General features: G+C 38.5%; 1 protein-coding gene and 2 long non-coding RNA genes across 45 annotated transcripts in view; 1 reads left to right on the top strand and 2 right to left on the bottom strand.

Moving 5' to 3' along the window:
• Positions 1 to 1,655: 1,655 nt before the first annotated feature.
• Positions 1,656 to 9,556, bottom strand: LOC140616635 (uncharacterized). Its single transcript, XR_012017045.1, has 3 exons — positions 8,723 to 9,556; positions 6,940 to 7,089; positions 1,656 to 2,156 (listed from the first exon to the last, which is right to left on the bottom strand). It is a non-coding gene; the product is annotated as an uncharacterized lncRNA (long non-coding RNA).
• The window catches only part of SERTM1 (serine rich and transmembrane domain containing 1), a 37,060-nt gene continuing 19,810 nt past the window's right edge, over positions 8,863 to 26,112 (top strand). For 9 of the 43 annotated variants that reach the window (XR_012017041.1, XR_012017042.1, XR_012017037.1 and 6 more), the window contains exons 1-4: positions 9,012 to 10,860; positions 22,426 to 22,526; positions 23,658 to 23,715; positions 23,935 to 23,958. Coding sequence is in view for 4 of the 43 variants with exons in the window: in XM_072797393.1 (XP_072653494.1) it covers positions 10,838 to 10,860; positions 22,426 to 22,526; positions 23,658 to 23,715; positions 23,935 to 23,958 (206 nt within the window). In the remaining 39 variants the exon portion in view is untranslated. The other 34 variants (XM_072797358.1, XM_072797378.1, XM_072797375.1 and 31 more) reach the window with 22 other exon arrangements.
• Positions 18,637 to 21,464, bottom strand: LOC140616634 (uncharacterized). The gene is made up of 2 exons (XR_012017044.1): positions 21,230 to 21,464; positions 18,637 to 21,097 (listed from the first exon to the last, which is right to left on the bottom strand). It is a non-coding gene; the product is annotated as an uncharacterized lncRNA (long non-coding RNA).

Genomic DNA, 26,112 nt, shown 5'->3' with positions numbered 1-26,112 from the left:
TCCTAAAGAGGAGTGCCTGGGTGGCTCGATGGTTTGGTGCCTGCCTTTGGCCCAGGGCGTGATCCTGGAGACCCAGGATGGAGTCCTGCGTTGGGCTCCCTGCATGGAGCCTGCTTCTCCCTCTGCCCATGTCTCTGCCTCTCTCTGTGTCTCTCATGAATAAATAAATAAAATCTTAAAAAAAAAAATCCTAAAGACTCCATCAAAAAAACATGAGAATTAGAAACAAATTCAGTAAAGTTACAGGACATAAAATCAACATACAAAAATCAGTTGCATTTCTATACACTAACAATGAACTATCTGGAAAAAGAAATAAAGAAACAATACCATTTACAACATTAGTAAAAACAATAAAATACTTAGAAATAAATTAAACTGAGGAAGTAAAAGATCTGCACACAGAGAACCGTAAGACACTGATTAAAGAAATTGGAGAAGACACAAATGGAAAAATATCCTGTGTTCATGAGTCATATGAACTCAGGATATATGTATCTATATATCTATGTGGTATTGACATAAAAACAAATACACAGACCAAAGGAACAAAAGCAGAGTCCAGAAATAAGTCCAAGCATATACAGTCAACTAGTATTTGATGCAAAGACAAGAATATTCAATGGGGAAAAGATAGTTTCTTATATAAATGGTGTTCGGAACCCTGGATATCCACACTCAAAAGAATAAAACTGGGTGGGAGAAATGGGTGAAAGTGCTCCAAAGGTACAAACTTCCAGTTATAAGACAAATAAGTTCCGAGAATGTAATGTACAGCAATGTGACTATAGATAACAATACTGTATTGTAATATAGACCTCTTTCAAATCATTATGTTATACACCTTAAACTAATATAATATTACATGTTAGTTATTTAATAGACCTCAGGGAAGCTCATCAATTAACACATGTGCACATGCATACACAAACACACACATACACAAACAAAAGAAAAGAAACTGGACCCCTCTCTTAAACCATTAACAAATATTAACTGAAAAAATATTAAGAATTTAAAGATAAGGCCTGAAACTCTAAAACTCTCGGAAGAAAACATAGGGACAAAATCTTTGACATTGGTCCTATCAATGATTTTTTGAATATGGCACCAAAAGCCCAAGCAATGAAAGCAAAGATAGATAAGTGGGACTACATTAGACTAAAAACCTTCTGTACAGCAAAAGAAACAATCAACAAAATGAAAAAGCAATGATGGAAGAAATTATTGACAAATCATATATCTGATAATGAGTTATATTCAAAATATATAAGGAACTCATATAACCCAATAGCAAACAAATAAATAATCCAATTTAAAAATGGGTGAGGGACTTAATGACATTTTTCCAAAGAAGACATACAAATGGCCAATGGATATATGAAAAGGTGCTCAACATTAATATTCATCAGGGAAATGCAAATCAAAACCACAATGACATTATCACCTCACACTTGTTAGCATGGCTAGTATCACAAAGACAAAAATACAACAAATGCTCTGAGAAAGTGGAGAAAAGGGACCCCCTTGTGCACTGCTGGTAGGAATATAAATTGGTGAAACTTGAGGTTATTATGCTAAATGAAATAAGTCAGACAGAGAGAGACAAATACTATATGATCTCACTTAATGTGGAATAAAAAAATAAACTCAAAGAAACAGTAGATTGGTGGTTGCCAGGGGCTATTATGCATGCAAAATGAGATGTTCATCAAAGGGTGTGAACTTTCAGTTATATGATGAATAAGTTCTGGAGATGTAAGGCACAGCATGGTGACTACAGTTAACACTATATTGTATACTTGAAATATACTGAGTAGATCTTAGAAGTTCTCACCACAACAATAGCAATAACAAAAATATGGTAATTGTGTGAGATGGAGAATGGGTTGGCTAACTTTATTATGGTAACCATTTTGCAATATATACATTTATCAAATCCAATATGTTATACACCTTAAACTTACACAATGTTACATGTCAACTTTATCTCAATAAAACTGGAAAAAAAAGTGCTAACCAACAGTCAAACAAAGAAAAGAACTAAAAAGTTTCCATTAGCTTTATCAACGTGATGTCATCGTTTACCTTAGTATTAATGACAGAGGCAAAATTAGGCTTCATGTTGTAGGGACTGGGAGACTTTGAAATGGACTCTTTCAAGAAGTATATCCACAGAGGAAAGAGATGAGACAGGAGGAAAAAAATATGTTTTAAAAAAATAGCTCTACCTCATAAAAAAGAACTCCTAAGATGTTAATAAAGTCTTTTTGGCTTCTAACTATCTTTGGTAGTTATGTTTCTGTGTTATGTATTCTAAAAATACTTCCTTAAGTCTGGGATGATGATCACCCAACCTTATAATGGCTATTCCGGATGGTATCATCTTCTTTCACTTATCTCTTAGCTTGAATTCTTTATAATGAGCATAAATTGTTTAAACAAAACCAAGTGTTATTATCCTTTAAAGAAAAATACATTTTTTCCATACTTAGGGTAAGTTTGTATTTATGGTCATTTTATACAAATGGTATTTTGTTGATAAAGTCTAGGATAAGGAAACCCAGTTTTTATGTAGGTATCAACATTTTTCTTGGACTCAGAGGTTTTTTTTAATATTTATTTTTTTTATAAATTTACTTTTTATTGGTGTTCAATTTGCCAAATTATAGAATAACACCCAGTGCTCATCCCATCAAGTGCCCCTCTCAGTGCCCGTCACCCAGTCACCCCCACCCCCCGCCCACCTCCCCTTCCACCACTCCTTGTTCGTTTCCCAGAGTTAGGAGTCTCTCATGTTCTGTCTCCCTCCCTGATATTTCCCACTCATTTTTTCTCCTTTCCCCTTTATTCCCTTTCAATATTTTTATATTCCCCAAATGAATGAGACCATATAATGTTTGTCCTTCTCTGATTGACTTATTTCACTCAGCATAATACCCTCCAGACATGATCAGAAACCTCACAGAGGAAGACATAGACATGGCCAACAAGCACATGAGAAAATGCTCCGCATCACTTGCCATCAGGGAAATACAAATCAAAACCACAATGAGATACCACTTCACACCAGTGAGCATGGGGAAAATTAACAAGGCAGGAAACCACAAATGTTGGAGAGGATGTGGAGAAAGGGGGACCCTCTTGCACTGTTGGTGGGAATGTGAACTGATGCAGCCACTCTGGAAAACTGTGTGGAGGTTCCTCAAAGAGTTAAAAATAGATCTGCCCTAAGACCCAGCAATTGCACTGCTGGGGATTGACCCTAAAGATACAGATGCGATGAAACGCCAAGACACCTACACCCCGATGTTTCTAGCAGCAATGTCCACAATAGCCAAACTTTGGAAGGAGCCTCGGTGTCCATCAAAAGATGAATGGATAAAGAAGATGTGGTCTATGCATACAATGGAATATTAGCCACTGGAGGACTCGGTTTTTAAAGGTAATTATGCTATTAGAATATCTAAAGAGAAATACAGGATGAAGGATATTGGAAATTAACCCTAAAACTTATTCCACATGGCTAGAACCTTGCATCCAATACTAGTTTCACAATTTAATATTCAGAATTTTGAAATGGAGGGAAATAAAGAGACCATAATTCAGAGCCTTAAATTACAAATGGAAACTGAGGCCCAGGAAAGACCTGGCCATAATCACACAGTTAGAAGAATGAGAAGTCAGATCTTCCAGCCTCTGACCAACTTCACACATTAGGCCAAAGGGCTTATGAATGATGTAGAGAGTTTGAAGAACCTCAGAAAGGGCTGAGGACTAGAAAACAGGTGTAGAATGAAAAGTCGGAGAATTTGGGATTATTTATATTGGAAAAGGAAAGACTGAAGGAATGCTTAATAAGTTCCTAGTACAAAAGGAACAATCTTTTTTATCTCTACTAGTGAAATAGATACCAAAGTTTTCTCTACACTTTGCCCATGCTGTTCTTTCCATTTAAAATAATGCTTTCCTTAAAAAAATTTTTATATGTAATTTATATGTATATAATTTTTACATTTATATATATTTATAATTTATAAATTATATATAATTTATATATATGTATGTATGTATATATATATATATATATATATATATTTCTTTGCTTTACTCCCCACCTACCCAAATACAACCATTTCCCTCCAATGCCACCCAATGTCATTCAATGAGTCCCACTCTTTCTGAGCCTCCCCCAGATGAACTTTATCTTCTCAGGTCTCCTCATTTATGATGGCTGGCATGGAACCACAAAGGCTGACATGCACATTGACATTATGCCTAACTGTTTCACTAGAGTATCCCTTTCTTCTTCTGAGAGATTTATCCCAATCCTTCAATCTGTAACCCTCCTGACTTCAGTCATGACCTAACAGAACTTTATAGTAGTAGATAATAAATATTTGCAGAATTTAATTAGACCATGGTGTTGTAATTTATATTAAATATAAAATATATCCTTCCAATGGCAAATATTAAGTAGGATACAAATACTCTGCCCATTTCTCAAAAAAAAAAAAGATATATTATTTATCTAGGAAATTTAAGGATGGAAGCACAAGGTTACACAGATGAACTGCAATCCTTTTTCAAGTTTGAGCCTTATGATTCTGTCATTTTCTACATTGAATTACAAAGTATGCTTATCTCAAATATACTTCATCAAGAGATGAATGCAGAAGTTTCAGCTCTCTGTAAGACTGATTCAAACCACTGCAAAATCAAACTGATGAATCACTCAATTGATGATATATTTGTAATGATTTTCCATAACATATAAAGAAAACAAATCATCTGAATGATTGATTCAATCATCATATTATCAGAATGTTCTAGTTTTATCCCAGTAATGAGAACCACATATGAAAGCCACCTGTATTGCTCTAATGTTAAAAAAGGTGATCAACCATAGATGTTTATATATAAACACTGTTAATGAATGGCTAATCTATTTATTACATCTAATATTTGTAAAATGTAATTTTTTCACAAGTTTCACAAGTCTGTAGGCTATTTTTTTTTTTTTACATTTTCTTATTTCTACTCATGCATTTACTGAATTCAGTGACACAATGAAGACAGGCTATCACTAAGTAACCTTGGCAGATGGAAAGAAAAAAATCACTTATAAGATACTGCCTAAGACTATTGTTTTAACTAAAGTCATTCTAATTTCATGCTTCTAAGGTCTTACTTTCACTATAAAACATATGCCTGGGGCTTGCCCTTTTATTAGGATGTAAATCAATTAATATAATAAACATGAAATTTGGGATAATGAATTACCTGCTCTCCAACAGAGCTCACTAAAATGTTGCTTGTAAAATTGCCTTCCTGAGAGGCAGACCTTCTTAAAAAATTAATGGGAGTCATGAATCAAGTTTTTTAAATCTGTAGTATTTCCTTTTAGTAATGGCTACAACTTTCCTATAGATAAACATGGCATTTGGTGCCCTCTGGGATGTTTCCATGTCTAATAATATTAAATATAATTTTAGAATACGTAGAGCTTTTAAATGTCATTTGAAGTATGACACAGCTTAATGAAAGAAACAACCAAATTGTCTTTGTCACTTCAACATATTTCAGGCTTCAACTTTGTATAACTTAAGGTCACTTGAAAAATAGCCATGCTCTACAGCAGGATTTGAGAGGTGGCTATGTTTAGAACAGAAAGTTCTCCCAACATAAAGATATATCTCCAGTGAAGCTAATGAAGCTGCCCCTTCAGGGACCTCCTTTGCCTAGTGCTATGAATGTCACAGCTGCTGGGATTTAGTGTCCTGGAAGGGAATATAAACTGGCTTCTAATTAGGAAGCATTCCGATGTGCTCATTTCTGGAAATAAGCCTGAAGAGATCTCGGAATCTTTAAGCCTTCCATAATTTGTTGTGTTTTCTCATTTTAACTAAGATCATTTTTGTAACTCCATATATTTTTTTCCTAGAGGGATTCCCAAATCATGTAAGTTTCAGGCCCTTTAAAACAGCATGAAAAATTTCTTTGCAAAGAAAATAAATCTTAAAGAATCTTTTCAGTTGACATTTCTGAGTTTCATTAGCTTCACCAAAGCCAGGCAAGTAGTCTGCATAAATCATCCTTGGGATATCAGCAGTTAAACCCCAATTGCCAAAGGCAACTAAGTTGCAGAGGCAAATAAAAGCCCTACTTCAGATGTAGCAGCACAGACCTTTATAATAACAGGTGGATCAGTGCAACAAAAGTGCCCTGGCAGGATGTTAATTCCAACCTCGCTACTAGGTAGGGTACTCTCACAGGGTCTGCATGAAGTTCTGAAGCATCAAGTAAATCAGGGGGCATCCCAAAGTTTATAGCAGCAATGCCCATACTAGCCAAACTAGGAAAAGAGCTGAGATGTCCGTCAACAGATGAATAAAGAAGATGTGGTATATTACTCAGCCATCAGAAAGGATGAATACTTAGCATTTACATTGACATGGACAGAACTAGAGGGTATTATGCTGAGCGAAGTAAGTCAGAGAAATACAATTATCATACGTGGAATGTAAGAAGCAGCCCAGAGGATCATAGGGCAGGGAGGGAAAATGTAACAGAAAGAAATCAGATGGGGAGATAAACCCTGCGAGACTTTTAACTCTAGAAGACAAACTGAGAGGGTTGCTGAAAAGGAGGTAGGTGGGGGGATGGGGTAATTAGGCAATGGGCATTAAGAAGGGTACATGATGTGATAAGCACTGGGTGTTATTTCCAACTGATGAATCAATGAACTCTACATCTGAAACTAATTATGTACGATATGTTGGCTACTTGAATTTAAAAAATAGATAAATAAATAAATAAAAGTCAGGGGGAAAAGTATGATCTACCCTGAAATCTGTCAGCAAAAACTACATTCAGTGACACAGAAAATTTAGAAGCCAGGGCATGCCATAATGGATAATGTGACAAAGAGATTCAAACCAGTATGGGAAAAAAGATATCAAAGAATTGCAGGGTCCTCTGAACACCATCTATCCGATTGACTCTATTCTGCTGAGCTGAAGATCACAACTTGAACATGGATCCAATTCTGATGTATTGATTCTTGTCAATTATCCTGTAAGAGGGGGGCTAAGAACACATAAACAGCATCTAGTAAGGAAAAAAAATTCTGTTAATTTCATGACTTACTAGCATATCTGGCACTGCAGAAAATTCACCAACTATAAGAACAATGATAGTCCTCCACTGTAGTTAAGATACGGAGCATGTTATTTTTTAAAAAGAATTAATTTTTATCATCTGCAAGAAATAAACTTTCAATATTTAAAAATAAATCTTCTAAAATTTTCCACAAAACCAAAGCCAGAAGAAGAAAATCTCCCCACAGAAAAAAATTATAACTGCTCATTCTAATCCTTAAAAGGCATTGGTGGTAGGAGATGTTGGGGGTGGGGATCCAGGAGCAAGAATGGAAAAGGGAAAGGGGGTATGGAGATGGGAGATAAAGATCAAGGTTAAATCTTATGAGAAGACTTTTTCAGAAGAAACTGCCTTCCAGCCAATGCCCTAAGACATCAGTACTCTACACAAAGGCCACAGAACTCTGAGGGTCTCTGAGGAATGTTCAGAGTATTTAAAAACTCAGAACTATTTTTATAATAATACTAAGACATTATTTCCCTTTTTCATTGCATTTTGCATCAGTGATGCAAAAGCAATAGTGGGTAGAACTCTTGGCTTAGCACGAAGCAAGGCAGTGGCCCCAAACTGTAACTGGTAAAATGTACCAGTTTAATGTTAAATTATTGTACTAGTATAATATACATTGTACTTCACTGCCACTCACTGGCAGGAAAAAAAAACAGAAAGGAGTTTCACTTTAAATATCTAGTATAAAACAATACAAATATTTAATATGTATAAATATCAGCCCTTTAATAGACATGTTTTTAATATTCTCTTTGATGAAATGGGAAGTATGAAAAAATAAATACTGAACTATAACTCTTTCAAGGAAAAGCACTTGTAAGATTGAGTTGTGAACTGAACTAGCCACTTTTTTGAGAGAATATCATTTTACTTGAAGAACCATGTTTATTCAGACTTGGGTATTTAGTTGACATTTTCTTAATAATGAACCAAGTAAGACTATCACTTCAAGGAAAACAACTGACAGTTTTGTTGCCAATGATAAAATTCAAGCTTCAAAATAAAAATTAGAATTTTAGACAAATTGTACCTGCCAATGTAAGCTTGACAGTTTTCCAGTACTCAGAGACTTTTCTGATGACATAGTAGTGATATTAATGAATATAAAATTTTATAGTGTACGGTGAAATATGCCAGCATTTGAAAGATCTATATAACTCAGTGAATCAACATTATAATGACTAGTGTATCATGTAACAAAATCATACATGGGTAAAACGTCCATTCAAAGTATAAATAAATCAGATAAATCAATACATTTTAATATATCTTCAAGGTTCAACAACTTCCCAATACAGCATCAGGCTTCTTGTGGGTCACAGATCATGTATTACACCAGAATTTGGCTAAATCTGCCCAAAAGGCAATCTGCCAATTTATAAATAAAGTTTCTCTGGAACACAGCAAGGCCTATCTGTTACACATTGTCTGTAGTCGCTGTAGGCGACAGGTAATAGCACAAGGTAAAGTTGTCACAGATACCATATGGCATATGACTCCAAAAAACTTAAAATAGGTACTATTTGGTCATTTACAGAATAAGTTTTCTTACCCTTGTATTCAACTGACATTCTACCTGTCTCATAAGGACACCAGATATACTGAATTAAGGGTCTCCTCTCTTCTATTATGACCTCATCTTAAATCTTGATTACATCTGCAATAAACCTATTTCCAAATAAGGTCATATTCTCAGGTACTAGGGGTTAGGACTTCAACATATCTTTTTGAAACATGTAATTGAACTCATACACTCACAAATTTAAAAATTAGCTTTAAAAAGAAAAACTGAAATGGGACAAAGAACTAGGAACAGAGAAATTGACAAACGTGAGTAAAACTAAAAAAAAAAATTTACTACATAGAACCATGAAGAAAATCTAAATTGATCATTAAAAATAAAATTAAAATAGGAAAAAAATTAAATATAAGATAGGGTAGCTATCAAAGCTTAAGTTATCTAAGATATTTAGGGGAAGAATAAGGGTATCAAATCGTTTTAGTCTTTCAGTGGAATGTCTAGTTTAAGATTTGAAGAGCAACCTCTGAGAGAACAGAGAGTATATATTCCAAACAGAGGTTGAGAAAAAGTGTCATTAAAAAAACAAATCATTCCAAACAAACAAACAAACAAACAAATCATTCCAAAAGTAGTCAAGAAAGGAGGAAAAAACAGGTAGTATTAAACATACACACACACACACACACACATAAATAATTAAGTGATAGCAATAATTCCAAATATATCAGTAATCATATTAAATGTAAGTGCACTAAACTCTCCAGTTGAAAGGCAAAGATTGTCAACTAGACAAGAGGTGTTACAAGAGAAATACCTAAAATATAAAGATATAGAAACATCCAAAGTAGAAGGATAGAATAAATGTTATTAAGTCAGTCTTGATGCAGATATATTAGTATTGGAGAAAATACTTTAAGGCAAAATCATTATTTAGAGATAAGAAGAGATACTATAAAATTATAAACAGTTAAAATTCACCTTGTGATAGACAATTCTAAATTATATATGCCTAACAATGTGGTCTCAAATATACAAAAGCTGAAACTACTGGATTTATCTTAAGATAGTTCACTTATAGCATTTTAAAACTCATCTCAAAAACTGATTAAGACAAAAAATTAGTAAGAACATAGAAGATTTTACTTGAAAATATAATTAATAAACTTGATCTTATGAACATCCTACCAATAAGAACGCACACTCTTCATAAGTATCTACAAAGCATTTTCAAAAACTAACCAATTAATAGACCACAAAGCAACTCTCAACACATTAAAAGAGTCAGCATGGATATATTTTGAAGATTTAGAAGATGGATTTTTTTTTTCTGGGTGGATTGGACATAATAATAAGAAAAAGAGGGATCCCTGGGTGGCGCAGCGGTTTGGCGCCTGCCTTTGGCCCAGGGCGCGATCCTGGAGACCCGGGATTGAATCCCACATCGGGCTCCCGGTGCATGGAGCCTGCTTCTCCCTCTGCCTGTGTCTCTGCCTCTCTCTCTCTCTCTGTGACTATCATGAATAAATAAATAAAATCTTTAAAAAAAAAAAAAGAAAAAGAAAAAGAGAGGTATCAAGGGTAACTGCTCAATTTTGGTTTAAAACCTGAGCAAATGATTACTCCATCAATTGAGACTGAGAATATGGGACAGAATACAGGTATGGGGTTAGGAGTGGGGGTAGGGATTTAGAAATCCAGAATTCCATGCTGACCAGTTCCATGGTAGACTGAAGATATCCTGTTGGATATAAAAATGAAGATGCCAAATAGGTCCTTCTGGAAAGAAATCAAATTTGATATGTAGATTAGAAAATCATTAGCATAAAATTGGTGTTTTAACTACCAGATAAAGTACTCAAAGAAGGTGTCTGTTGATAAGAAAGAGGAATTAAGATTTAATCAGAGAGAACTCCAAACTTAAGGTAAAGATGAGCAGAAGAAAGGCAAGAGATTAAGAGGGAGTGGCCAGTGAAGTGCAAGGAAAACCAGTGGAGCGTAGAGTCCTAAACACCAGGATAAGCTCTCCGGAAGGAAGAACTGATAAATGGATCAGTTAGATAAGAAGAGAGAAGTAGCCGTTGGATTTGGCATCATTGTCCTTAATGAAATATCTCCAGGGAGTGGTATGGAAGAAGTCTCTTTGGAATGGACTGCGTGGAGAATGTAAGGTAAGGAAGTGAAATGGTAACATAGGGAACTCTTTTCAGAAGTTTATCTATGAAGGAAAGTAGAGATATGGGGAGGATTAGTCAGGGACATAAAGTGAAGGGAGGGGTTTTTTAAGACAGGATATGTGAAAGCACAGTATTTTTTTTTAATTTATTTTTTATTGGTGTTCAATTTACTAACATACAGAATAACCCCCAGTGCCCGTCACCCATTCACTCCCACCCCCCGCCCTCCTCCCCTTCTACCACCCCTAGTTCGTTTCCCAGAGTTAGCAGTCTTTACGTTCTGTCTCCCTTTCTGATATTTCCCACACATTTCTTCTCCCTTCCCTTATATTCCCTTTCACTATTATTTATATTCCCCAAATGAATGAGAACATATAATGTTTGTCCTTCTCCAACTGGCTTACTTCACTCAGCATAATACCCTCCAGTTCCATCCACGTTGAAGCAAATGGTGGGTATTTGTCACTTCTAATAGCTGAGTAATATTCCATTGTATACATAAACCACATCTTCTTTATCCATTCATCTGAAAGCACAGTATTAAGTTGATGGGAATAATGTGACATAAAGAGGTATTGGTAATGATATAGGTAGTAGGAGGTAACTGCAGGGACAGTATCCTCAAGGAGATGAGAGAGGATGGGGGACCAGGTCTTAAGAGGAATGCAGACTTCCACAGGAGCAATGTCACCACAGTAGTAAGTGGGGAAGCAAAGCATGGATACAAATGCAGCTTGCTGGAGAGAGGATGAGGAAGTTCTTATTTTATTTTTTTATTTCAACTATTTTCTCAAGGAGCTATGAGGTAAAGTTCCAAGTTGCTAGTTGAGATGTGGAGGCAGTGATACAGGAATTTTGAGGAAAGAAAAGAACGTGTGAAATAATTGTTTTAAAGTAGAAACTTGAACATGCCAGACTAGTAGGATTGCTAGGCAATGTAGTACATCCTTTAGAGTGTTGTAATCATGGATTGAATGTGAAACCATCAGCATGATCTCATGTTTCTCTTCAGTAACAGTGAACTGCCTGAGTACAGATATGGAATTGGTAAATAGTTGGGTTGAACCAGGTTAGATTTATGCCTGATGAATACAATGACAGGAGAGAGGGACAAAGGACTTAAAGGAGTTTGGAAGAGAATAACTACAGCATTGCATGGCCTTCCAACTCTTTTGCTTGAAACCCCCGTAAGAGGAATTTTGAAAAAGTATGTATCCTCCATACATTTTTTTAAAAATTTTTATTTATTTATGATAGTCACACAGAGAGAGAGAAAGAGAGAGAGGCAGAGACACAGGCAGAGGGAGAAGCAGGCTCCATGCACTGGGAGCCTGACGTGGGACTCGATCCCGGGTCTCCAGGATCACACCCTGGGCCAAAGGCAGGCGCCAAACTGCTGCGCCACCCAGGGATCCCCATCCTCCATATATTTTTTAAGGTAACATCTAAATTTCACATTATAAGTTGAAATATGACACACTTTTTGACACTGAATGCACTTCAATATATAATTTTTCAGAAAATGTAAGTGTCGAGGCCATTGGTAATGCTATAACCATTCGTAATGCTGTAGAATACTACAGACTGGGTGGCTTACAAACAACAGCATTTATTTCTCACAGTTATGGAAGCTGGGAAGTCCAAGATCAAGTCATTTGTAGATTTGATGTTTAGTGAGAACCCACTTCCTGGTTCAGGGATGGCCATCTACTTTCTGTGTCCTCACACAGAGGAAGGACTTGGGAGTTCTCTGGGTCTTTTTATAAGAGCACTAATTTCACTCATTAAAGCTCCACCCTCATCACCTAATCATCTCTCAAAGGCTTCACCTTCTAATGTCATTACATTGAGAACTAGGTTTCAGCTTATGAATTTTAAGAGGATGAAGACATTCAGTTTATAGCAGTAACCAATGAATTATAATACCATATAAATTTGGTGTCCATCACCATTAAAAATACATTGAAAAATGCTTCCTAGAGGTACCTGGGTGTTTCAGTTGGTTAAATGTCTGTCTTCAGCTCAGGTCATGATCCCAGTGTCCTGGGATAGAGCCCCACATCAGCCCCACACATCTGGCTCAGCAAGGAGTCTGCTTCTCCCTATCCCTCTGGTTTGTGCTCTCTCTCTCTCTCTCTCTCTCTCTCTCTCTCTATCAAATAAATAAGTACATCTTTTTAAAAAATGAAATAAAGTAAAAGGGCTTCCTAAATTGAAATTTTACATCATTTTCCTTCTACTTGAACTTATACTTTCAGTATGCTTACTCTCCCTGACAACTGAATTTTATAACATATTTTTGTACTCACAAGTTTTTTATTTATCACCTTCACACATTTCTCTGCAATAAACATGTATAGAAATTGAAGCTTAATGTAATTTTTAAATTTTCTTTGAGTATAAGGCTCTAAGTGTTGAAATTTTTCTTCCAGATTAATTACCATTATAATTATTAATACTAATATACAATGAACCAAAATAATTTTCATATATTAACTTTTTACCAAAACATAAATATATTTTAAAATTTGATAAATAACTATTAAACATACAAACACTTCCTGAAAATGAAAACACTTTTTGCCAATTAATTATTTTTACCCATAGGCAAATGTTACTTATTTCTAGATTAAATTGTAGAAAATATAGGCCATTTATTATATTTTTATTTTTATTGTTATACATATGTACTGAGAAACTTTTTTCTCATAACTAAGTAGATTGAAAGGGAAGAGTTTATAGAAATGCCACTCATCTCTTAGAACTTCTGAGTTGAAAAGCAAATTTAAAAAAAGTCATACAAAGATCTATCATAAGAAACATAATAATCTATCTTCTCACAACTCAGTTTATTGAAAGCAAAGAATTGGAAATCCCCAAACTTGCAAAGTGATTTGTTATCTGGTTATTAGAAGCATTTTTTTTCTCTTCAATTTCTGGGAAGTATACCAAAAGAGCTTTACCAAAGCTTATCTGAATATAAATCATACTTGCTATTCTTTCACTAAGAGGGACTTTGTTTAATCCAAAGTACTCAGAATGAAATTTAGAAAAGTGGATATTATTAATTTCATTACACCTTTGTCCATGAAGTTTGGTTGATGAAATGCTGTTTAATTATCCTTTTTTCATTAAACTTATTTTGAGGTAACTATAGTTTCGTATGCAATTGTAAAAAATAATACAAGGTGTCCCCCAATTTTCTGTATTTGGTTGCCCCCTCTAATCACATGTTTTTATATATTTTCATCAGTCACCCAAGCCATAGATCTAGGTCGTTCAGTATATGGACAAAGTCTCTCACACAATCCAACTGACAAAGCCAGTACTCAATGTCAAATCAAGCAGCAATATCAGAATTAGTTGCTTTCAGAAAGAGGTTGACTTCACTTTAAAATCATGCTACATATGTATTTTTAGGATATTAAAATATTGAGAAAAAATTGCTGAATATGTTTTGCCAACTATATTACTTGTTCTGCAGATAAGATTTAAATGATATAGAATCAATATAATTATTTCATAATCATTTCTAATCAGCTATAATAAAAACAAGACAATAATAATATTGTTTCTTGATACTTATTTTGTAATAATGCAGTGTGATGGCTAGCTGAAATGGTTAGTTTTTTTTATGACATGAGGCATGTGATAAGAACACATGGCCCTATTTTGGTAAGTAAATTGTATATGTGTATCAAGTTTTGTTTTATATGCTTTAGCAGTGTTTAAAGGAAAATTAATATAAAATCAGAAATAATAATTAATTTTGTTATACATAGTGATCAGAGGAAAGTCTGAATTTATTAAAGGAAAAAAAATACGTATTACTCAAACTTCACCAGTCCAGTAGTCAACATATAGCATTATTTTTTGTTAATAGGAGGTAGAAATTATTGAACATTTTATAAGATGAAATAAGATGAATATTAATAGTAATTGGAACACATATTTCATGATTTAGTAAAAAAAATATTTTTAACTATCTTATTGAAAGGTGCAAATGCACTTACATCACAAATTTTCTGCCTTAACTATCTAAAGAATCAGTAGTCTTGAAAAGCATTCCATTGATATTTATAAAAATCAACACCATAAATCTATTCTCCTTGGGCAGTTCAAAGATTCTTTTTGTTTTGGCTAATAAAAAGTCCCAGAAATGGGGAAAAAAAGAGTAGCTTTACAGGAGCGAGACCTGACAAACACTACCTGAGGTAGGTGATCAGGTCAACATCAACAGTGGTAAATCATGTTGAGTGTTTGTTCCCTGGATATGTGTTGAAAATGATACTTTACCCATACAGTCTTCCTCCCCAACCCTTATAATTCCAGTCTAATTATGGGAAAAACATCAGACAAATCCCAACTGAGACATATTCTACAAAATAGCTGACCAGTCTTCTCAAAACTCTCAAGACATCAAAACCAAGAAAGTTGGAGAGACTTTAGCCCAGAGGAGACTAGGGAGACATGATGATTAAATGTAATGTGGGATTCAGGAACAGAAAAAGAGTATTAGGTAAAACACACAAAATATGAATGAAATATGGGTTATAGTTAATAATATTGTAACAATATTGGTTCATTAATTATAAAAATATACCATAATAATGTAAGATATTAATAACAGGAGAAACTGGGTATGCAGTATATGAGAATTCTGTACTGTCTTCACAATTTTTCTGCAAATATAAAATTGTTCTAAAATTTAAAAACTTTGGTTCTTAAAAAAAGTACGAGATAAGTATCTTGAATACCTAAAGTAAAAAAAAAAAAAGAATATAAAAAATGCTTTTAATCTTCAGCACTTTTTCCCTTGCTTTTCTCTCAAAAAATTCTCCTTCCACACTGATACCAGATCAGAAATAAAAGAGGCAGAATCATTAAACAAAAATTGTTAAAGCCACCATTCCATTTCTATCCAATATCTGAATTCAGAACATTCTAACATGTCATATTGTTTATACTTACACTGTCTATAAGATCATGTTTCCCCTTAACCAAACTACACGGAAAGCAGGGAAACCAGGAAAATCTTAAGTGTTTCACTTAATTATTTTTTTGACTTTCCCAAAATTAATATTTTGATTTATTACTTTATTTGGCACTCTGAGGTTTTATACTCCAGTTGAACACACCCTAGCAAGATTTGGAGTTAGCGAGGATATGCCTTTCTCATGTGTAGCAGAAGCAGTATTATAAATGCCTGTGAGTTCTCACTCAGGTAGATCAATCTAAGAAAAATAATTGACATGAAGGTTGATGGGTTCCTTAAAACTATCTCTGCACAAGTCCTCCTTTGGAAAGTCTTCCTATACCTTATGGCCACCTGGTTGGAAGACCACTAGAATGACGAACTATGGAATCTCAGATGGGTAAGGAGAAAAAGCACCCAATATGGGGCTTGAACTCATGACTCCAAGATCAAGAGTCACATGTTCTACCAACTGAGCTAGCCATACTGCTGGGTTTTTAATAGTTTTTCCTCAAGAGCGAATATATTTTAGTCATGCTGAAGGTTCTTGCCTAGGTAGACTTTCCCAATAGTATTTGAGGGCTAGCCTGAGAAATGGATAACAAAACTGTCTTGCCAACCACTGGGAATTCCTAGAACTAGATATTATGGGGTAGAATTCAGCCTAAATATTTCATATCCCTTTAACTCCTTCACAATTCAACACCCCCCTCCCCAATTTCTTGTTAATTCATTCAAAGTTAGCTTTTCTATCCTAATACCTCCAGTTGCCATTTTGCTGTTATGAAATTCTAATCCATGTCAAGGAAAACCTATCTTTGAGAAGTACCTAAGTGGCACATTATGAACTGCAAAGCTCCCACAGAGCAATTTAAAATGATGAATATCCTTTTCAAACATCTTTTTCCAAATTGCACATGGACTTCAGCCAGTCACAAGACGGAGATGTGGAGGATGCATTAAACTCCCCATCTGCTCTTCACATTGCTCAACATTGATTTATAACCCACAGTAAGTCATTTGGCCACACAAACAGAGCTGATGGGCAAGTACAGCACCCAGCGGCTAAAGCACACCCTATGAAAAGTGGTGTCCGTGGCATTAATATTTTTCTTCTCCCTTCACCCTGATGTGACTCACGGCCATTCCAAGTATAGTTCTACCCACTGTTCTCAGAAAAACAAACAAACTCTGAGGTACATTTTAGACTTTGAGAACATAAAGCTCTTTAGGGATAACTTCAGACTCTTGCTTTCATTAAAACAGCTTCAATGCATTTTCTCTCCTTTCAAACACAGCAGCATGTGTAAATTCCTTCCTACTTGTGTCATGTCCTTTTAAGAGAATTACTTTTTTGCTTTCTAGACTGTGTGTCATTCGCTGATTAGGTCAGACATACAGATTTTTCTTTTTTTTCACAAGCCATGAGAGGGCACTGTATGTTACGGAAGATAAAACAAAGGCCATGGACTCATGCAAGTAACCCCAAGGTATAATTAATGTTGGTATAATTTCCGAGTATTATCTCAAGATGGGCATATACGATAGTCATCTTTCTCTGCCGCTTCAGCCCAGCCCCATCTCCCATAAAAGCTGAAGCAGAACAAAAATTATGCAAGGTCATACTCTGGAACTGGCAGAAGGTAGACTGCGAAGTGAGAATGTTTGGTGTTAGTGTCCACCTTGTTGTATGGCTGCCATTTTGGCCCTACTGTTCCCTGGCACTCTTTACATTGGCTGCCACCAGGACCTTCCCTTATAGGAATATTCCATAGGATAGTTCTTTATAATGTTCCAGGGACTCTCATGGCCATTTTCTATTATATCTGCTCTCCACTCTTCCCTCTCAGTGCCCAATTTTTCTGCTCTATACCTAGCTGAACCCCTAAGTATCAGGCCCTTAAGAGTTCAAATTTAAGAATGAACTCATATGATCTGCTCACATGCTAATGGCTAATGTAGAGAGAAACACCTCTGGCTTTTCATTCCCACAAGAAACTTGAGTACATTTTAAACAGGGGCTTCTGATAAACCATTAATTTTTCAGCCCAGAGGAAGGTCCTCTTGGAAATTTCAAGTAAGATATGAAAAAAAGAAAATACATTTTTGAAGAGGAAGACCAGTGACTTTTAAGATACACTATTTGACTGTTGTTTCCTGGGTCCTAGCCATATCATGCCTGCAATCTTCAGAATGCTTTGGTCATATAAAATAGAGTCTTATCCTGGTTACTTCAAGGAATAAGGGAGTTTCTATAAAGGTATACATCACAATAAGAACAACTGGAATTTCAAAATTTCTGATTAACTCAGAAATAGCCAGGGTTAATCAGAAAAGGAAAACTAGTTTGGAAATTGGAAAATAGTACAGGATTCAAGGCAAATCTAGGGATTGGGTTAGCCTGGAGTCCCCTTGAGAGCAGGGTTCACTTATTCCCTCACCATCATGTGGACTCAGTTCCTCTTGCTTCTGTTTCCTTGCTGCTCTCAGCCAACCACCTCTTCCTCTCCTCTGCATGTATGCAGATTTCTGCTAACTCATAACTTTTGCTTATTCATAACTTCTGCTTACTCATAATTCCAGCCTACACATAGTCCTTGCTGTCTCATAGTCCATGGGTTGTGTTTTTAGCTTCTGCTCTGGATTTCAATTGACCAACTGTAATATTTCCAATTTGAATGTCCTAGCAGGAGAAGTTACCTAAATTAGTTAATTAACATTCTTCTTATTGAGGTAGAGCCTTTATACCGAGTATATACAGAGTATTCTTAGTAGCTAAGAATTCATTTGGCTAGTTTAAGCAAAAATTGAATTTAATGAAAGGATACTGGACCAGAGAGAAGCTCAAAGAATGAACAGAAACAGGGAACATCCAGAAGCCCAGCCAATCATACCTCCAAATTAGACACGTGAGATCACTGAGCAGCAGAAGCCATAACTTGCAACTGACACCTGGGCACTGGAAACCCAAGCTCATTGCTCCTCCCCTTGCTGGCCCTAGAAACTGGACATTGTTGCAGTCACTGCTATAGAGAGCTCTTCTCATCTCGGCTCCCTTGTATGACCAATTCCCAATTCTAGGTCTAAGGAAGGCATTTTATTGGCCAAATTGAAGTTACATGCTCTCACCCTAGCTGCAATTGGGGTTGGAGTGGACATGGGAAAAATGAGAATGTGTATATGGTCTTTTTGGCTTCACCAATTAAGCCCATTTTGAGTAATGAGCTCCGCTCAGGCATAGAACATGGATCCTCACTCAGCAGGGGACTGTGGGCAGGGTGGGAATTTTGATTGGCTGGTCCAAGACAACCTCATAATTGAAAAAGTAAAGGAAATTCTTTCATGGGCACTATTGGCTTAAAGCCCTACAAGGCACGCTTATATTCAATTTAGGTATTTATATATCTGCCAGCCTGATTGGACTATAAGCATTTTAGGGCAGAGACTTTGTCTTCTTTATTTTTATCTCCCTAGTGCCTGGGGCACTGCTTGGCATATAGCAGATGCTCCAAAAATGTCTGTTGAATTTAATAGTACTTGTGGCTCTAGGAATTTTTCCATAGCATTAGATAACATAAATTTCTCCATGTTTTCAGGAGGACCATGATTTAAACAAACAAAAAGGACTTATTGACACATCATGAAAATGTAAAAGTATTAAGAATTTTTATGACCTACTCTCTTCTTAGAGTAAATCTCACTTTCTCTACAGGGCACAGAGCTCTGACATTGTGGCAGATGGAATGTGAGAACTGCTGGAAAGAAGAGAGATTAAGTCATGAGAGATAGGATAGAGTTTGGAGAGGGAGCATCACAACAGGGCAGAGATGAAGGAATCAGGGAAAGGGAGCAGAGAACTAGTCTAGGGAGTGTTAGGAACAGAACACAAGCTTCCTGATAACCTAGATGGAAATTAGAGAATGGACAAAGTAATTCTAAATGTTGCTTTGATGACAGCAAAGAAGGAAAGACAGAACTAATAATTTTATGCACTTATTACATGCCAGACAATAGCTAGGAACTCGGTGTGTGTGTATGCATGTATGTGTATTTAAACTTTAAAACAACCTATTAATGTGGATACTATTATTGCCATTTTGTACATAAGGAAAATGAGACCCAGAGAGATGAAGTGATTGGCTTAGTTACAAAGATCATAAGTGACAGGATCAGAATTTAATGATTCTGACTCCAAATACCACAGTTAAAACAAACAAACAAAACACAAAACCAATCTTATCCATCTCTGATAAGACAGAAAAGGACTGGAAGTGGGATGATCATGCTCATTAGAAGCTAGAACTATTTCTCCAAACTGCCTGTGAACTCCTAGGAACTTGAGTGGTGAGACTGACCTACTTTTGAAGACACTCTATGTAAGTGAATTTGACAATTAACATTCTCTAGATCATTTATATACGAAATCAAGAATAAAGATGAAAGCAGCTTTGTCTCTCATATTAGTTTTTTTTTTTTTTAACAGGTCATGGTCATTTTTCACAGCAGTCCTAGGCAATTAAGCTCAGGAAATGTCAAGAAAAGACTAAACAGATTACTTATTTATTACTTACTTATTTTGCACTGAAATACAATTGGTATATAACAAACCAATGATTTCATGGATATTACTATTAGAGAGGAGGCTCAGTATAAATCTAAGGTAAAACACGGAGGGATAGACAAATGTAACAAACTCATGAAAGTGACATGTGAACGTGTCAAACGGAAATGTGTTGGAAGAGAAGCAGGTCTCTGTCCGCCCTCTTCTCCATGCCGCTCATTCTATGGCCCTGCATTTTAGAAGATACAAAAAGATTCACGTAGAAAAGATGAACACAAACCCACAATTCCCCTGGAGGAGGAAGAGGGAGAGAGAGAGAGAGCCTTTGCTCACTTACTAAGGGGGCCTCAGAATCTGTCTCTATCTGGAGAACCCCTAACATGAGCACAACTAGCATAATCCCAGGAGATGGGCGCTGGTAAGTAGGAGTGTTTGTACAAGTTTACATGGTCACTAAAACGTGAGCATCATCCTTCTATACTGATTTACATGATTCATTTTCGTAGCCACAGGTGGACGGTCTCCGGGTGGATGCAGCAGGAGGGAGCAGATGGAGGGAAAGGAGCCGCCCCAGCACCTCGCAGGAGCTCAGCCCTTCCCCAGGCCAACAGGCCGGAAAGCCCATTGGATCATTGAATGTCAGAGTAGAAGAGACCACAGACATCGAATGATCAGTTGAAATAACAGTTTTTCAGCTGAAAAAAAGAGGAATTCCAGAGTCTTTCAGTGAAGCTCACGGGTCTCACTGGTCCCTTGGCGGCGCCCTTCCCAGAGTTCTTTCAAGGTCTGTGACCCTCTCGAAGCCAGGTTCCGGGAGGGGTTTTTACCTTTGCCCGGTCCCTGGCAGTGCTGGGAACTGCCGTCCGATTCATTTCATCTCTCGATTTGGCGGAGTATTCGGAAGGGGCGAGAGATGAGGCGTGAAGGGAGGGACGCGCGCGGCCACGCTCCCCGCAGGACGCGGCTCCGGACCCGGCGTCGGGGCTCCGCGGGACCCAGGTGTTCCCGAGGGGAAGAAACTGGCAGAAAGTGGACGCCTCCGCCCGCTGCCCCCCCCCCCCCCCCCCCACACACACACACAGGTAACGGCACCACAGCTGCCTTCCGCACACGCGGCTCCCGGCGCCAACGCCAACGCCTCCGCGCCCTCCGGGACCCTCCGACCCCGGCTCAAGCTCCTCCCCGCCCGCGGGCCCCGGCGGGAGCGGCGGCGGCGGCGGCGGCGGCGGGGAGCGGGGAGCGGGCCGCGCTCGCTGCCATTGGCTGTGCGGCCCGAGGGGCGGGGGGCCCCGCAGTCCCGCCGGCTCCGCGGCCCCGGCTCCCGCCCTCCCGCCCGCCCTCCCGCAGCCGGTGCGCTCGAGCCCGGCGCTCCCCGGACGGCCGCGCGGGGGCGGGGCGCCGAGGCGGGGGCGGGGGCGGGGCGCGGCGGGGCGCGGGCGGGGCGCGGGCGGGGAGCTCAGCGCAGCTCCAGTCCGGGCCGGGCCGGCGCGCCGCGGGAGGGGAGGTCGCCGCGCGCGGGCTCGCAGGTCAGTGCCAGGCTCCCGGCGCCGCCTCGAGCGGGGCGGGGCGTGGGGGCCGGGGCCGGGGCGGGGGCCGGGGCGCCGGGCCCTGGGGGCGGGCTCGCCCTCCGCGGGGAGCGCCCTGCCTCCTCTCCTGGGGCGGCCTCCGCTCCCTCCGAGCGCCCCCCCCGCGGCTCTCCGCGGCTCCCAGGGGTGTGGCTCCGTCCTGGGAGCCCCCTGAGTGCATCCCCTCGGCGGCCAGCAGGCTCCGCGGGTCGGCGGTCGCGATCCTCGGGAGGACCCGGCGGGGCTGCGCAGGGCCGCGGCCCCGGGACGACCCGCTCCTGTCCCGGACACAGCCGGGAGGATCTGCCCTCGCGAGCGCTGCTGCAAGCATTGATTCCGCCGTCAAGTGTAGGCAGTTCCACACTTTGCGGAACGCGCTTCTAGGTGCATCTGTTTGCTTTTGCCTTTGTGGTGTGTGCGGTCACCTCTGTTTGTTTTGCTTCTATCCGGGTTTACAGGGTCGTCTGTCCCCTCCGGGCACTCCCCGCGTGCACTGCCGGCCTTGCACCTTCGCGCGCCCGCAGAGCCTTTGCACCCGTCTTAGGTGCTTCAAATCCGGGTAAGTTTTACCTGGCGGTGAACACTTGCGTTCCCCAGCGGTGGTTTCTGAGTTCCCGAAAAACCTACTAGACCCCCCCCCCCCCCCCCCAGCTCCCGGAATGCTGTCTCCCTGCCGAGGTGCTGGATTACGGGCGCGCTGAGCTCTGCTTAGCCGAGGGGAGTCCCTGCGGCCCGCGCCGGGCAGCGCTCGCAGAAGCCGCGGGTTGAGGACCGGGCTTGCGGGCTCCGCCGCGGGGCCGCCCGGCTCGGCTCTGTCCGCCTCCGGAGGCACGGCTTGTTTCTTAACCTCCTTCATTTCCTCTGCCTGTTAAATTTCCTTTGGAAAATTCTTTGCTAAAGTGTTGAAGTAGTTAGGTGGTTCTTTGCGGCGGATAGTGTATTCCGAAGGCTCTGGACATTCTCAAAGGCATCGCATTTGTTGGGGCCCACGCTACAGGTGCAAAGGGCGCAGAACGGGCAGTTACGGTGTCCCGGGGCCAAGCTGAGGGACCACCTCTTACAGGGTTGCTCCTCAGGAGCTTTTTGCTTTAGATATTTCTAGATTCATTGTCAGACAGCAGCCCATCAACAGGAAAAAAGGCAAGTAATACCTTTCTCTTAAAAGGTTTACTTCTTAACGCAGCCTTGCTGCCCAATGCACCCACCTTAAAAACAAAACAAAACCAACCAAAAAAACCCAACGGGTATTTAATTAGCTTAAGGTATGCAACTAATCTGAGTGTTCTAGGTTATTTGTAATCTAGCTCCTACAGATTCTTGCCTCTATTTTGTAACTGAAATGCTTCATTTCTCCAAGTATGGAGGCGTCTTACCGCTATCCCCACCTCTCGAACACGTACATACTTTATAAGCAGCACCTAGTCGATCCCTTAATCACGTTGCTTTTTTGAAGCGTATATTGGTGAGTCTGCCTTGTAACCGAGTTGCAGTGCCACCACTCCCACAGGACATGTCCTTCAAATGCTGGGCATTGTGGGGATGGAGAACCATCTGCCAACCTCCAAAGTATTCTGGGAATACGGAATTCCAGAAAACGGGTGGGGTATTACATTTTTGTGTTTTGATTTTGAGGCTTATTATTTATTTGGCTTATGTATTTATTATTTTTGATTCCTTTTACATAAGGCAGAATGCTCTGAAGAGATTGACACATGTTCATGGTTCTCATTAAAGAAGCTTCATGTAAGGTAAGATCCATTCCATTTTCCCTGCTGTTCGTTCAATTCAACAGATTTTATTGGATGTCTATGATGTGCACAAGCTTGTCAGGAGTTAAGGGATAAATAATGGTGTGATGACATGTGGCATCAAATCCATCAGAGGATTTATTTGCAGGTTTCCTAAGAGGTTTCTTTTCATTTTTTTTTCTTTCTCTTTTTCTTTCTTTTTTTTTTTTTTTAATGAAGGCAGATGAAGGAGGACAGCGATTGGTAAGAATGTTTAATCATACTAATCATTAAGTAATGTCATACATTTATTCTAAGAATGAAAGATTAACCCATCCCAAGCAAAACTCTCTGATTTGGCCTCTATTTAGATCTAGTCTCAGCCCATTTGATAATATTCCTTCTTCTCTAGGCTTGCTCTTTTCCCTGCACTTTATTTTAATATCCTTTTTAAAAAAATTGTAGACTTTATTTAAACACTTTTATATTTAATTTGTTATTAGGGAGAAGCAAAATGTAAAATTATGACTGAATTTTTGTGTTTTGCTCCTTTGAGTTTATTATTTATTTATTTATTTTGAAAGATTTTTATTTATTTCTTTATGAGAGACACAGAGAGAGGTAGAGACACACACAGGCTGAGGGAGAAGCAGGCTCCCTGCGGGGGACTGGATCCTGGGACGTGATCCAGTATCACAACCTGAGCCCAAGGCAGACTCTCAACCACTGAGTCCAATCCAAGTGTCCCTCATTTGAGTTTTTTTAAACAGTAATTTAAGAACCTGGAAAAATACATTCTTAAAAGGCCCTTGACATCAGGTACTGTGGTAGGTCCCACTTGCCTGGCTCTTGGCAACCATGAGCCATTCAGTAAACATCTGTTAAATGAAGCTAGAAGTCAAAAAGTACTGTTACAGAAGAATGCCATTTTCTTCAAATACATATGTGGAGCATATTGTATTATTATATTGCTATGTTAATATAAAGCATCACAGGCTTAACTTTTATTATTATATATTATTCCTGATGACAGCTAAAAATTTTTTTTTAAAAACCTTTAGTTAATAGAATAGGGAACCTAATAAAGAAGAAACTGAACTAAGTGCATGAGTTGGCAGGATTCCTTCTAGCTAACGGATGTACCTCAAGAAATTAAGCCACAAGTTAGGCACAGAAGTCTATGATACATGCACATGTGGACCAGCCTTTGATTTAGAACTCAGGAAGTCTATCTATGCATTTACTGATCATTTCAGATACACGGTAGCAGGCAAATGAGCCAAGTTCTGGGACCTCTTCAGTTTTGATTCGGATTTGTGGCAGATTCATTCATGGGATATAGTGTTCTGAGTTGCTCTGTCATAGGACACAGAATGCCTCCTTCAGCAGTTCTTTATGTATAGTATCTATGCTCATGTTCACATTTGGAGCCAGGAAATCATCACTATTTAGTCTAAGTTTTTTTGGCAACAGCAACAACAAAAAATGGAGATTTCTGAATAGTTAAGTAGCCCTATACAAGTTAACAGTATCTCTAAGCATGAAACACACAACCAAGCCAAAACAGTGCCAATATTTCAAAGCTCTGAATTTGTATCAGGAATAGGATAGACTATCATTAGTTCCTAACTTTTAAATTTTCATCTACTAAGTTATATTAAGATAGGAGATCAGTCAGTCCAGACTTAATAATTTGCATTACGGGCTTGATTGTTGATGCCATGATATTGTTGATTCTTTGATATTGCTAAGGATAATAGTGAAAGGGTCTGGAAGCTGTAAGCTTCTAATACTTGTTAAACAGGATAACTTATGGTAATAGGCCTGAATACAATTTTTGATAAGGATAAGATGGCTATAAGGACCTGTTTCAAATTCAGAGAGACAGAAAGATGACTTACACCACAGTTAAAACACTAAGGCCATTCATTCAACATACAGATTCACTCCTCAGGGAAAGCCAAAATAGCAGCTTTCCTGATTAATTTGCCACACTACTCTGGCACTGATTAGAACTGCCTGGGAATCTATTAACCATTGCCAATTAAACTGGTATTGTTCTTACCCACTTTCAATTTCCCCATGACCAGGACTATAGCAACTGGATCTATTCTCTTCTTAGATAAAACATTCACAATATCCTATGAAATGCAACTATAATACAAAGAGCATTTAAGCCCCACTAGGCAGATTGACTTTCTTGTCTCAGCCAGAGAATCTTAAACTTTGAAAGAAAAGGTACCTATGAACCATTTCAAATGTTTTGTATAATATATGCTGGTAGTATATGTAAGTATATGCAGTACAATAAAAGGAGGAGGAGGAGTGGGGATGGGAGAGGGAAAAAAGAGGAGGAGGGGAAAGAGTTCTGGGCTTAAAAAAACCACTCAAATAATTCATCCAACAAGTAGTAGACAT

This window comes from Canis lupus, chromosome 24, assembly GCF_048164855.1.
Source record: "Canis lupus baileyi chromosome 24, mCanLup2.hap1, whole genome shotgun sequence".
In the NCBI taxonomy this organism is placed as follows: domain Eukaryota; kingdom Metazoa; phylum Chordata; class Mammalia; order Carnivora; family Canidae; genus Canis; species Canis lupus.
The sequence above is the reverse complement of the archived record's forward strand: the minus strand, read 5'-3'. Positions and strand labels throughout refer to the sequence as shown.